Below are 15,304 nucleotides of genomic sequence, written 5' to 3'. Positions count from 1 at the left end.
TTACCATTGAGATTCAGTGTGTATGTCCAAGCTGCAACATTTTTACCAATTGCACTTTTGTCATCAAATGGTCAACAAACCTTTATTTTGAGATTGTGGAGAACACAAATGAATAAAATGTACAAATTGTTTTGAACTGTCGTATTCATCAGTTAAGTTTGAGGACAAAGCAGATACGGATGGGCTAAGCATTTTGAGATGCTTTCGAGTTTTTGTTTTTACTTCCTTTCATATACCGGAGGAATTATATCTGTGGAGAAGCGTGCATAAAAATCACATTTTCGTGAATATTGTACAAATAATTCAACCTAATCTTGACTTTTTCTCCTGTAATTTACTACATTCCGTTTTTTTTAACGTGTCAGCTTCAGTTTTCCGTTTCAAGTCACCGATTCCGTGAATTCTATTCATTTTTTCACAATCGTGGAAAATCATGAGCTCAGTTCACTTTTGCTTTCAAATTATTGCATATTTCAGCTATACGCATTCTGTGAGAGCCTTGTATGGTATGCATTTGGGATATTTTGGAAACCTATTGTTGAAATTCTGTGCAACCTTTTTTCTTTTCTTTTTTTAACTCTCGCTACGTCCATTCATTATTTCCTTTGGATTACCTAATTTTGTTAATCAGAACCATCCTGGTTTATAACTACAACTACAGCCTCCTGAGGTTTCATGATTAACGAGCCTTCAATTGAAAATCAAATTTTTCTACTTTTGGCATTGTGTGCAGGTGCACAAAAGGATAGATACAACCTGGAATGATGAAATTGTGTGGCGAATGGAGATTTACATTTCCTTGGGAATCATGGCCCTCGGCCTGCTGGTGTTACTGGCTATTACATCTCTGCCCTCTGTCAGTGCTGCCCTCAACTGGAGAGAATTCACTTTCATTCAGGTAAATTGCACCACCACTTTTAATAATCGATCTACACCACAATACTGTCCTCCAGTGTGTCTGTTTGTTCACGGTGGGGCTTCCCTGGTTCAGGGAGGGGCTTCAAAATGAAATTGGTGCCATTTTGATTGCTCCCAGAGTTCTGAGGCCTCTTAAGCCTCTTTTGTAAGGCAGATTAACGAGCCTTCAATTGAAAATCAGATTTTATTACTTTTGGCATTGTGTGTAGGTGCATACTTTTGGCAATTCTCTGCAGCCGACTGTAGTAGGACCAGTTACCAACTATCATATACTAGAGTTCAAACTGTAGCACGTTTGCCTGGGTAGTAAAAGTACAGCAACTGAAAACTTAAGTTTGAGATCTTTACAGTCCAATTTTGTTTTGTTTTTTTCATGTTCCCGTGGTATATATAAAGAGTTTATTGAAGAATAGTTGTTTGTTTTTTTTTCCAATTTCACTCGAGGTTTTGACATAATTATTTAGGCCATGAGTTCTGATTGTTAAATATGGTATCAGATTTCAAATATCAGCTTTTAATAAGCCTATACGATACATTATTCAATCTTGCCAGGAGCCAATCACATTGCATCTCGCCTCAAACAGGCAATCAGCGTAAACCGCGAACAGATGAACTTTTTCTTAATGCCATCTTTCTGTCTGTCCCACCCTGAAACACAAACTCTACTCGGAAAGAAAAAAAAATAAAGTAAAAGCTGCTTCAAATGAATCCAAACCTGGGAAAATTATTTTAAAAATATATATATTTTTTAATCAGACAAAAATGAAATGAAATAAAAATTGAATCCTGGGTGCTGTATTGGCAACAGACCACTGCCTTGATCACTCCGGAAAAAAGTTTTCATAACAATGCACATTGTTAAGGCACGGTAGCATTTTAACCCTGTCAGCTGCCGCCACCTTTGCCTTTTTCCCACAACATGCCAGTCGGAATTGAAGAGAAAATGGAAAATAATTCCTTTTACCCGTGCACACGCACAAGTATAAATTATTTTGTAAAAACTGTTTCTCTCAAAGTTTTTCTTCACATCAAGGTAATTCAGCTGAACTGCTTGACAAATTACTGCCATGAAAAGTGGGATTGGTTGGAAATAATGCTTCAAGTGATTCATGTAAAGTGAGAGAGGAAATCTAGACCCAAAATTGATGGTTCCAAAAAGAAACTCGAAGGGCACTAGGTGGTTCATGTACCTCTGCCACTCAATGCCAAATCCATGAAAACATATTGGGCCCAATACATTTTTGAAATATTATGCTATACAGTACTATTTCGTTTTTAGCCCGATCTCTCAATGGTGAAGAATCACTTTTTTAAATTCTAGCAGTCGGATCCGGATCTTCACTAGAATCTAACCAGTTCATCCTTGTCACGCACCGAACCTGTCCACAAAGTTTCATCCGGATCCGTCCATAACTTGTTGAGATATATCCTACACACAAACAAACAAACAAACAGACAGACAGGGATGAAAACGTAACCTCCTTCCACTTTTGTTGGCAGAGGTAAAAAGCACATTTTCTTCTATGTGCAATTAAATACTAGGAAACAGCTATGAAGTAATATGGAATAGGCAAAGCCTAGAAGCGAACGTAGACTTCTTCTTACATTCGCTTCTGACTTTACCTATAACTTGTTCACAACTGTATACTGGCCAACTATACCGTGGTACATGTAAGCGCCGCATAGCTGATGATTTTAACAGATCTGAGGTCAGTCAGGTGCATAGCAGATGATGCTGCAATTTCCGGTTACTTCGCCCTGGATTCGGGATCAGCGATCAAATAATGTAAATCACGATTAAAAATTATTTTTTGATGATGTGGGAGATATCTTTATTATAAAATTAGGTAGACTTAAAACTGCTAGAGTATTTACTCTCTAGTTTTGTTGTTAATTTTTTAGTCATAAAGGTGTGATTGGGTATACTATAGATCAAATTAATTATTTGTGCATTTCTATAACCGTGATAACACTACTGCATATTACCTCAACATTACCTTCACAACAACAACTACACCGCCAAGAACAGGATCTCATCTGAAAAAATTAATATTACTTCAACATTACCTTCACAACAACAACGACACCGCCTCGAACAGGATCTCATCTGAAAAAATAAATATTACCTCAACATTATACTGAACATTATCTTCACAACAACAACTACACCGCCGAGAACAGGATCTCATCTGAAAAAATAAATATTACCTCAACATTATACTGAACATTTTCTTCACAACAACAACTACACCGCCGAGAACAGGATCTCATCTGAAAAAATAAATATTACCTCAACATTATACCTCAACAATACCTTCACAACAACAACTACACCGCCAAGAACAGGATCTCATCTGAAAAAAAAAATCCTCAACATTACCTTCACAATGACAACTACACCGCCTCGAACAGCATCTCATCTAAAAAATTAATATTACCTCAACATTACCTTCACAACAGCGACACCGCCAAGAACAGGATCTCATCTGAAAAAAAAATTCCCCAACATTACCTTCACAACGACAACAACACCGCCTAGAACAGGATCTCATGTAAAAAAATTAATATTACCTCAACATTATACCTCAACATTACCTTCACAACGACAACTACAGCGCCTAGAACAGGATCTCATCTGAAAAAATTAATATTACCTCAGCATTATACCTCAACATTACCTTCACAATGACAACTACACCGCCTAGAACAGGATCTCATCTAAAAAAAAAAATATTACCTCAACATTATACCTCAACATTACCTTCACAACAACAACTACACCGCTTAGAACAGGATCTCATCTGAAAAAATAAATACGAGAAGCGAACGTAGTATTCTTCTCACATTCGCTTCTGACTTTACCTATGACTTGTTCACAACTGAATACGCAATTTCCGGTTACTTTGGCCTGGATTCGGGATCCGCGATCAAATAATGAAAATCACGATTAAAAATTATTTTTTGATGATGCGGGAGATATCTTTATTAAAATCAGTGGAGGAAATATACACCATGTCTGATATTATTTGGGTCTTTCATGTCTCCGACGATGCCTTTATCTCCCAGCAGGCATCATTCCCCATGACAAAAACCAGAAGCAAACGGGTCAAAGCCGATGACACAGATTCCAAATTGCCATGGTATTGTGTTGTTGTTGTTTCCTATTCTCTCATGTGCACGCGTAAAGTATGAAGCTCACTACGTTCGCTATTAAAAGTCTGAAGAATTAGAAGGGCACTCGGTAGAGCGCATACCTCAACCACGTAGTACCTGATCCACGAGAATACGTCGGGCCCAACACTTGTTCGGAAATATCATGCTACACAGTACGATATCGTTTGTGGCTCGGTCCTCGTCCATGTCATGCACCCAAGCTGTCCACCAAGTTTTATCCGACTCTGTCCACAACTTTTTGAAATATCGTGCTATATCTCGGTTTAGCCCTATTCCTCAATGGTGAAGAATCACTGAAAAAATTATCAGATCCGCATCTGGATCTTCACGAAAATCTAATCAGTTCATCCTTGTCACACACCGAACCTCTCCACCAAATTTCACCCCAATCCGTCCACAACCTTTTGAGATATCCTGCATATAAACAGACAAACAAAACCAGCAAAAAGCAAACAAACAAACAAACAGGGTGCAGCCACTACCGGGAAGAGAACGTAATTGTCAGTTTTATCAACGAGTCCACCCCAGAGAGGAAACATCTCCGGAGACGCGTTTCGGGCTTGTTGCCCCTTGTCAGCATGGAGCAAAAGCTCTTCCCCGGAGTGGAGGAGCTTCTGTCAGAACTGTCACTTCAAATAACATCCAAATCAAAAATCTCTATCCAGATTATGATAACCCCTTCCTGTACATATTAGACCTCCTCATCCCCCTTTGTGATGGTTCTACTGTGTTTAACAATACATATAGTATCACTGAATTTGCACGTTTAACGACATGTGGTGTATATCTGATTTTTTTAGAAAGGTCCAACGTGGGACTTTAACCCACATCCCTAAGATTAAAAGGTCCATGCTCCAATCTACCATTTCAGCAAGTCAAGCTGGATGCTTGATTGGTGAAAGACATTGCTTTCACCACTGATTGCTCATTCTCCCCAATCCACACTTGGCAAGTATTCCAAACACCCCTCATCACGAGTTGAGGGAGGCATTCAACCTGAAGTGCTTTGAAATAGGTTGGTTGGACGGTTTGTTTTGTAGAGATAGCTGCCACAGTCACTTACAATTGCATAATTTCATTATACCAAGTGAAAATGATTCCTGAGGCTGGCTGGCTTCCTCAAAGATGGAATCCTACCCTTCCATCCAGCGCTTCACGTTTGCGGTAAACCACCATCTGGTGTCATCCCCCATCCCCATGAACTCTACCGAACCAAACCCTCTTACATACAATTATCCTCCCTCCTCTGTCATCATTCCCTTGCCTGTTACATTTACCTGCTACTCCACTGCCAGTATGTTGCCCTTTTCCTTAAGTATCCTCCTCCTTTCATGAGTGTAGATCAGATTCTTTTTTTAGTTGTCAATCTTTAATTTACATTCTAGTCCCGACATTTGGATTGAGGCCTTTACTGTTGGCTAAGATGAGAATAGAATGCCCCATATATACCTTCATCTTGACATCATTCCCAGACAGACACATCAATTTGGAACTGGTAGGTTAAAATCCTCAACCCAATTCCCATATTATAGTGAAAAGGACAACCCAAAGGGCAAGTGAGCAGGAACTTTATATGCAGATTTATATTATGGATACCAGCCCCGGTTGCTCGAAGCTCCGATAAGTGCGATCCTGTGGATAAAATCGATCTACTGGATCATTTTCATTGCTCAAAGCTTGGAGAACTTCATCCAAGTCTCACTGGTCGAGATAACTCCTTCTCCGTGCATACATGGGTTTGTCAAATTACAAAAAAAAATATTCAAAAGGTGTGGAAGGTGTGGTTGTATCGCCAAACACACCTTTCTCTTTTCATCATTCCTTACGGTGTTGAAAAATTTACTCCTGATGACCTTTACATACTCTTTGGTCACCTGACACAGCATATCTTGTTCGGTTGGCGTAAAGTTTGCCTTCCCCTTTCTGGTTTGATTGTCTTTTACCGCCATGATTGTTTTGCCAGCAAACGACAGTACAATGCATTGCGGGGTACCATGTACCTATCAAAAGTTAATCCACACCTTGTTCAGTCCTTATCCGGTGGATAGCCATCCTACCCTTTTCCACAATTTGAACAACCGTAGTTAACCATCAGAAAATAATTTTAACCACAGGATCGTTCTCATCCTGTGGTTCAATGATCTATGAGATCATATTGTGACCATACTCTGTGCAGAGCGTTGGTGCTGCCGAAGCAGTCTCCTTGGCTATTGGGCAGAATCCTGGACGGGTCGCCACTCCGACACAGGATTCCAGCATGCTGGCACTCATTATGCCGACCTCGGAAGGATGACAGGCAGAGTCAACCCCACCTGGTATTAATTCAACAGCCCAGCAGGATTTGAACTCAGGATCCAAGAATCCCAAGCCCACCACACGGCATACAAGATCATATCCTGGATTAAATGATCCAGGATAGCTCCCATCCTGTGGTTAAATGATCCACGGTCTGATATGTTCTCGTGGATTTTGGCTCTCATACGAGCCTCAACAGTGTATACAAAAAAAAATAATGATAATAATAGTAATAATAAAAAGAAGCTCTTATCCAAGTTTTGAGCAACCAGGGGATGGTGTTATTTTTACAGGAACATGGTTGTAAATGGTTCAAACGTGTGGTTGGAGTGACGCCGTAACCTTTTATCAATGAATGCATAGTGAATGCCAAAGACATATAATACTGGCTCCATTACACAGTTGTGGTATGTACAAACTCGCCTTCCTTGGTACAGCACCACATAATATAAACTCGAGAACTGAAGTTTTGAACAAAGAACAATGAAAGATATCTCATGACTCAGAAAATTCATTGACAGCACTAATCAGTTTAGCTTTGTTAACTATAACTAGTATGGGCCCGTAGGGGCAGGCCCGTAGGTGAGTGCCAGTATGTGCAACCCTCTCTCGCCCCCCTCTCTCACCCCCTCTCTCTCCCCCCTCGTCTCGCCCTTCCTCTCTCCCCCTTCCTCTCTCCCCCTCTCTCGCCCCCCACTCTCACCCCCTCTCTCGCCCCCTCTCTCTCACCCCCTCTCTCGCCCCTCTCTCTCGCCCCCTCTCTCTCACCCCCCTCTCTTTCCCCCTCTCTTGCCCCCCTCTATCCCCCCTAATCTCGCCCTTCCTCTCTCCCCCCTCCTCTCTCGCCCCCACTCTCATCAACCCCTCTTCCGTCCCCCTCTCTTGCAGATATTGGTCGACAGATAAATGGTCATAACTTGGGAACTGCTCGTCCAATTAATATCAAACCTCGAAAAGGCACATCAGCGGGTCCCCAGCAATATTCCTGGCAAGTTTCAATCAGATCGGACCGTCAATCGTGCAAAAAAAATAAAAATAATAAAAAATAAATAAATAAGCATTAATTGTGACGTCATTCGTGAAGTCATAGCACCGTGTCTTGTCATTGGTCGACAGATAAATGGCCGCAACTTGTGAACCGCTTGTCCGATTGATATCAAACCTCGAAAAGGCACATCAGCGGGTCCCCGGCAATATTCCTGGCAAGTTTCAATCCGATCGGACCAGTGATTGTCCGGTTATTAATAATTTGGGAAAAAATTAGCATGATAAGGTGAGAAGGTGGAATGACACCTTCAGCTGCCATATATACACCCTTTCAACACTGAAAAAGCAGTAAAATGGCCGTAACTTGGGAACCGCTTGTCCGATTGATATCAAACCTCGAAAAGGCACATCGGCGGGGCCCCGGCAATATTCCTGGCAAGTTTCAATCAGATCGGACCGGTGGTTGTCGAGAAACGGCGGTCACAGACAGACAGACAGACAGACAGACAGACAGACAGACACACACACACACACACACACACACACACACACACACACACACACACACACACACACACACACACACACACACACACACATTGCTGGAATTATAGATAGATGCTGTATCCATAATTATAGCTTGTCTCCTCATCTTTGCCTCTTTTTTCTTCTAGTCCCAACTGGGTTGTGTGGCTCTTACAATCAGCACACTGCATGCACTAACGTTTGGCTGGAGGCGAGCCTTTGAGCCTCAACGATACCACTTTTATATGCCCCCTCTTTTTGTCCTGGCTCTGCCACTGCCCATTGGCACGATTCTTGGCCGGCTTGTTCTACAACTACCCTGCTTGCAGCGACGTCTGCAGCGCATTCGTCGTGGCTGGGAGGATGATCGACACACGCAAAACATACAAGACTATAACGAGCTTACCAGCATCCTCTGAGATGCATACCCATGATGGAGTCAAAATTTGTGCAATCATCGTGCTTTGTGATAAAGTGTGGACTGATAATGACCTGCTGTATTGTCCTTCCACCTCCCCCACCCCCCATCCTTTTCATCTTCTTCGTCTTCTTCTTTGCATACCCTCAATTTATTGTGATTGCTCACCACCTGTATTGTTCATACAGAATTCTTCAATCATATTTTATGACATTCTGTTAAATAAATGATCAAGGAATAAAACCGAGTTGGAGGAACAGAAATTGATGCTTAAGACTCGATCTACATATTCGGTATGCACAATGGGTGGAATTTTATTTTACCACTTCCCCTGTCCTGTCCTGTCTTGTCTTCTCCCTCACTGCCCCCCTCCCCTCACTCCTCTCACTCTTTAAATTCCTTCAAACTTCCTGAAAGGAGAACCCAAACGCTCAGACCACCTCAACACTGATCTATCCCTGAAGACCCTACACAATAGCTGTCACAATAGCCATGACGTCACACACGTCGCGGTACGATTGAACTCAAACAGGCACTAATTGCCGATTTTCCACAACAATGCCGAGTCAATGAATCCTTGGTGCTTGTATAGTAATACAAACAAAGATGGTTTCATGTTACACCAATGGCTGAAACACCCTCCCTGAGTTTGTCAGAAATAGGTCAGGGTTTGTTCCAAATACCCAAGCGTGGATCGGACCTACAAAATGTTCGTTCAAGTGCTTGGAACATGTGAAAGAGCATTGTGATGAAACAAGAGATGGATAGATTTTGCCTTCACCCTTCCACCATCACCACAATACCCACCACCATCCCACACCACCCCCTCTCCCCTCCACAATCCCCCATCCACTGGGGAGGGACACCGACACCTCACGGACATGATGGTGAGACAAGGCACGGACACAAATGGCATCCGGGAAAGGTATGAAAGGGGACGATCCCGCAACATGCAAGACCTGGTCAGCCTGCAACGGTGTGACAAAGCATTTGTCACCCATTTTGGCCGTGATGTCCGAGTCTGCCTGGTCTGAATGCGAGCTCGACGTGCACCGTTTCTCTGTGGAAACCGGCCTTCGGATTAATATGGCTTCCAGATGTGACGTCACTGGCCAAATCGAAAATGGACACTCGGACCTTGTATATCACCGTCTTCTCTTACAATCGGCATCACACTTTGTGATTGGCAAACAAAAAAAACAATTAAATATATTTTTTAATTCTGCTGTTTATGTGGTAATGGAGTTGGACAGGACAATAACTACATGGGAGGGAATAATTCCTGAAGCGATTGGTCTGGCACCCAAGTGACCTGGACCGCCTTCCAGATGGCAAAAGCTGAAACAGGACATTAGCTGTATGTGAGGCATCAGGGACTATCCTCCGCGATCTATTCACAGTCCGCTCTGTACAATAAATTGAAGCCAAACGAGGCAACACACATCTGTTCATTGAAATTACAAAACACCAATGTCAGCTCAGGAAAACATGAACACCTTCAATTTGCTTGCGCATGCGCAGAACTCGCTCACAGAGAAAGTGATGAAATCCAGGAACCATCAGGAATAATAAATGATTCAATTCAATTAATACAAACTTGTGCGTGAAGAAGCCAGGGAAGGGAGCAAAGAAACAAAAACTGTTATCGAGAAAAATGTGAGGAAGAAGATTAGAAAAAAAAAATCACACTTATAACTATAACAAGCTCGGATGAGCGAAGATCCTCATACTCTTAATGATGACGTCATAAAAACGAATATGACGTCATTGTGATGTATGAGGTTTGCGATAAATTATCTGTGCTAATGCCCTGTTCGATTCCGGCAAACAAAATTCAAACAGCTTGCCTAGTTTCGGAGATAATTTTTTAGGCGATTTCCATTAGCGGAGATATTTTGACATCATAACTTTTTTTTCTCGGAAGAATTTTCAAAATCGGAGATGGTTACTGTCTGCGCAGGGTATTTTTACATATATTTGCCAAGTTTCAGGAAGTTCCGATGAAAACTGGAGGCTGTGAAACAAAAAAGTCCACAAGAACAACAACGTGATTAAGACTTAGAGATCCTCCACGAGGATCTAAAAATTGTCAGGCTAATCTACTGAACCTCTCCTCATGGACATCAGAATCTCTCAGGAAGGTGTCGGATACTCAGAGGGAGAAAGAGGGTAGAAAGATGCGGGGAGGATAAAACAAATAATTGGCTTGGTTCAGGCCTGATCGAGCCGAGCGAGGAGTTGACTCCAAGTCGGTCTCCCGCCGGCCCAGGTGAACTCTGTCTTGGTGTCCCGAGACTCCCGGGCCAGGTTCCTCTTTCTATTGACAGAGAGGGTGTGGGGGAACTCGAGCAATGCTCTGGCAAGGCATTTTGGTGTGGGAAGACAGCTCATGCTCTTCATTCACCCTGTCCTCACCTCACACTCGACGACACAGTCCTCACCCAAGAGGGTCCCGGCTCTCAACTGATCTTTGTCCTGAGTACATCGGTTCAAAACGATCCTTTACGTGACATCATCAGGTGTGGCCATTGGTTGCCCGGCTGAAGTGCACCGTCGATTGACTCGATTTCTAATGAGGACCGTTTGATACTGTTGGTATCGTTTTGATACGCCAGACCAATGAGAAGAAAGGAAGTTGATACGTTGCTGTCCTCGGCCGGTCACCGACGCACAAAAAAAATAAATTTCAGAACGAATTCTTGAAAACTGGCCAAAAATCGAGTGACAGAGACCAATGTACTTGGCGAAATTTTGTTTTTTCGCCAAGTAATAAACTAGAGCGAGGTTGATGGTGTGCCATTGCAAGTCCCCACGCTTTCCACCAAAAGTAAATGTGAAAGATGGCAAAAATTTCCACCAGGATTGACTCGATATCAAATTTTGAATGAATTTTTTTTTTCCTCATTTTGACCCCTGTGACCCAAAATCCACACCCTCTGGAGAAAGAACCAGGGGTCAAATCCCAAAAAATCATGACATATTTCATGCGTCCCCCAATGATGATTGCATAACACAGTACAAAGTTTCATTTTAATTACATTTTTTGGTTTTTTTTTTTTTTTTGTTTTTTTTTTTTTGTATACCTTGGTCGAGGCTCGTATGAGAGCTAACACACAACTCACAGCAATGAGGCATGAGACAAGAGGGGCGGGAGTGGAAGGGACAAAACATTGGGGAACAGACACAGGTGAAATGTGGAAGGGAGAGGGATGGGGATGGGACGGGGAACATGGCGAGGGGAAGATGGACATTAAAGGGACTTTCAGGAAGGAAAGCAGGAGAATTGAAGGAAGTGGGCTTGGGTGGATTATCGGGGGTAGAAAAGATCGAGGATTTGGATGGGGGAAGATAAGAGGTGGTGGTGAACAGCTGTTTTGAAAGCCTGGAGGGAAGAATGGGAAAGAATAGAGTGAGGAAGTTTATTCCAAAGGCGGGAAAAAAAGAGGAATGAAAGAGTGAAGATGAGCAGTGATTCGTGATTTTGGTAGTTTTACCAGAAGGGGGTTGTTGGCGGACCTTGAGCGCCCTGTGGAAATGTGGTGGGGACAAATCGCAGAGAGAGCAGGGGGGCAAGGCTGGAGAGGAGTCGGTAGAAGACAGAAAGACCACCGACCAACCTGCGGTGATTGAGTGAGAGGCCCAAAGACTCAGCTTCATTGCGGGAGATGCCAATGATCTTAAAAGCCCTGGTTTCGACAGCGTGAAGTCGAGAAAGGTGGGAGGCAGGAGCACCAGCCCAGAGGGGAGAGCAGTACTCCATCAGGCTACGGACAAAAGCTTTGTAAGTGGTCAGGAGCTCAAGAGGGCCGAGGAAGGACTTTGCACGACGGAGGATTCCCAGTCGGCGACTGGCTTTTGAGGCAAGGTTGGAAATGTGACTTTCCCAGGAAAGGTCATGGCAGATAGTGAGACCCAGAAGCTTGAAAGAAAAGACTTCTTCCAGAGGATTGTTGAGAAAGTGGATGGGGGGTAAACGGTCCTTTCGAAGAGACATAGTGAGAGTGTGAGATTTGTCTGGATTGAAAGACATGTTCCACGTGTTGGACCAGTTTGTGATTTTATCCAGATCTGCAGTGAGCGAAGAAGCTGCTGCTTGCCGGTCTGAGGGATGACAGATGGTACGGCAGAGGGTGGAGTCATCGGCAAAGAGAAATAGAGGATTTTCCAGAGAGTCCGAGAGATCATTGATGAAAACCAGAAAAAGAACAGGGCCCAGAACGCTACCTTGAGGAACTCCAGCCTGCACAGGAAGAGGGGATGAAAGAACTCCATTTAGGGCCACACGTTGACTGCGACAGGAGAGGAAGTCTGCGAGCCATGAGTGGAGATGGCCTTGAATACCATGGGAAGAGAGTTTGGTGAGTAGGGCAGGGTGCCAGACTGTGTCAAAAGCACGTGATATGTCCAGGGATACGGCTCGGATTTCCTGTCTGGCATTGAGGACCTCCATCCATTGATGGGAGAGCAGTAGCAGCATATCTAGGGTAGAGTGACCTGGTCTGAAACCAAATTGATGATTGGAAATCAAGCCATTGGAGAAGAGAGTATTTGAATTTTTGACTGCCACAGTGGTGGGCGGGGCCAAAATTTGTACTGCTCTTGCACCTTCTTGGCACGTGGTGATCATAACCACCACGTTTGGTGAATTTTTGCACAACCGTTTAGGACATTGTGTGACAGACGGACCAGGCAGGCAGAGACAGACAGACGGAGCCAATTATAATATCCACCCTCCCCTTTTTTCAAAAAGGGTGGGGATAAAAATCAAATATGTCTTTTCGTATCAATAATCAGCGTGATCCCCTTTTGCGTTGAGAACTGCCTCAACTCAATTTGGGATTGAATTAATCAGTTTATGGATCTAGTTGAAGTCAATCTTTTCCCAACAATGTTGTAATGAACTCCAGAGCATAGTCAGACTACTCACATAAATTATATCTTTCTCGCAAATGGATTCACCCTTCATCGATTCTGTGAAGACAAAGTGTCAGTCAATAATAACGAAAATAAATTAAACAACACGGATAGAGATCTTCAATATTATGACAAATTAGTGTTTGAAATCGTGATTTCAGAAAGCTTGGCATATATTTACATGGACTCATCATACTTTTGCACCCCACTGTACGTCTTTATAAAATGAATTCCAGCTTCATTTTCCTATCTGCTTCTGGGCGAGCGCGCACACACACACACACACACACACACACACACACACACACACACACACACACACACACACACACACACTCACACACACACACACACACACACACACACACACACACACACACACACACACACACACACACACACACACACACACACACACACACACACACACACACACCACCACCAGAGGGTGATATACCCACATACATGTTAGCTGCATCATTGTGAGACGGGGGGAAAAGCCCGTCAAAATGACCGAGGGGTGCACAAAACTCAACACAACACAGAGGATTACCAAACACACAAAGTTATGAATTATGTAAATGAATTATTTGCAATAAATGCAGGTTTTGTAAAGTGCAAATCACCCCAAACAAGGTAAAAGCCAATCGAGGTAAGGGGTTAAGGGAATGTTCGATAAAGGTCAGGATAACGCAAAGCAAAATAAAAGAAAGAGATAAATTACAAGAAAACATCCAAGCCACAGGAAGTAGAAGACGTCAGGTGAAATGCAATGGAACCTCAAAGATGTAGGAAATAGGAATTGACATTCCTCTTAAAGCTGGGTATATCGAAGGATAATGGGAAGGACGTGACAGGTGGTGAATTCCAAAGCGAGACAACAAGAGGGATAAAACTATCTGCATAGCCTTTCGTTCTGCACTTTGGATCCTATCAGATTCTTCTTTTTCACCTCCTTTACTCTTGATTGTTCTTTCATGATCCATCTCTCTAAGGAGAAGTAAATTATTGCAGAAGGTTTTCTGGAAGGCTCACTTGGTTGCACCGGGATGGTTTGGAGGGTTGTGGAGTAATGGCTGAAACCCGAACCCCATCCGGGTTCCTCCTTATCACTACATCTTTACTCTTTACTTCCTAGAATTCCTTCTTGGTCTTCCGTTTGACTATAGTGCATGGGTGTGCAGAGATGGCAAACCAAGTCTTGCGTCCAAACGCTTGTACGGGAGGAATCGAGTAAGAAAGTCCAGTGGAACATTTGCCTTGAAAATATCTGCAGAACAAATTCAGAGTGGCAACTGACCTTTGGTGAGAGAGCGTTTAAAGAGTTGAACCCATCTCCGCACCAACCAGGTTACCCGTTTCTGGAGCCTACCAAGTGAAGATAAGTGGCAGGCTGGTGCTCCAGCACAAATGTGGCAACACTACTCCATGAGGGGATGGTATAGTTATCTTATGCAGGTACAAAACAGCATGAGGAGGTAAATACCTCTGCGCTCGATAAAGACAACTCGCTTGGAAGCACTCTCAGCAATACCAGAAATGTACTTATCCCAATGGAGTTAAGGGGAGATGGCCACACTCAGAAGCCGAAGGTCAGATCATTCTGTTAAGGTTGAAGACCCCATGTGCACAGAAGGGAAAGACCTATTTCTGGAGCGAGACATGGACAACAATTTAGTTTTCTTTGCGTTGACGGTTACCAGCCAGTCATGCTCCCACTTCAACACATTCTCTAAATCATTGTCCTGCAAAACTCCAACCTCATTCCGAGTAGTGTTAAGTGAAATAGCAGATGTACAGTAAAGTGAAGAGTCATCAGCATACGTGGCTCGCTGAGACGGAACATTATCATGAAGATCATTGATATTAACAAGGAACAGAGTGGGACCAAGGACAGAGTCCTGTGGAACAAAATTTTCCATTTTTTTTTGTGTAAAACACTCCCCAGCACTCACTGATGAACCTCTGAAAGTTTGTCAAAGATCCATTCAATCAAGATCTTTTCTACCCCCGCTAATCCACCCCAAACGCACCTCCTTCAAATTCGCTGCTTTCCTTCCTGAAAGTCCCTGT

General features: G+C 43.0%; 1 protein-coding gene and 1 long non-coding RNA gene across 3 annotated transcripts in view; one reads left to right on the top strand and one right to left on the bottom strand.

Moving 5' to 3' along the window:
• Positions 1-8,580, top strand: part of LOC147029320 (metalloreductase STEAP2-like) — a 42,240-nt gene extending 33,660 nt beyond the window's left edge. Inside the window, exons 4-5 of the mRNA XM_085872286.1 lie at positions 734-898; positions 8,049-8,580. Coding sequence (XP_085728412.1) covers positions 734-898; positions 8,049-8,318 — 435 coding nt within the window. The 3' untranslated portion in view covers positions 8,319-8,580. The remainder of the gene's footprint in view (positions 1-733; positions 899-8,048) is intronic.
• Positions 1-15,304, bottom strand: part of LOC147029318 (uncharacterized) — a 152,205-nt gene that overhangs the window by 37,574 nt on the left and 99,327 nt on the right. The window lies entirely within an intron of this gene.

The sequence above is a fragment of the Eptatretus burgeri genome, chromosome 3 (genome assembly GCF_056783735.1).
Source record: "Eptatretus burgeri isolate ZD-2024b chromosome 3, Ebu_testis_v1, whole genome shotgun sequence".
NCBI lineage: Eukaryota > Metazoa > Chordata > Myxini > Myxiniformes > Myxinidae > Eptatretus > Eptatretus burgeri.
Note: the sequence above shows the minus strand (reverse complement) of the source record. Positions and strands in the feature narration are given on the sequence as shown.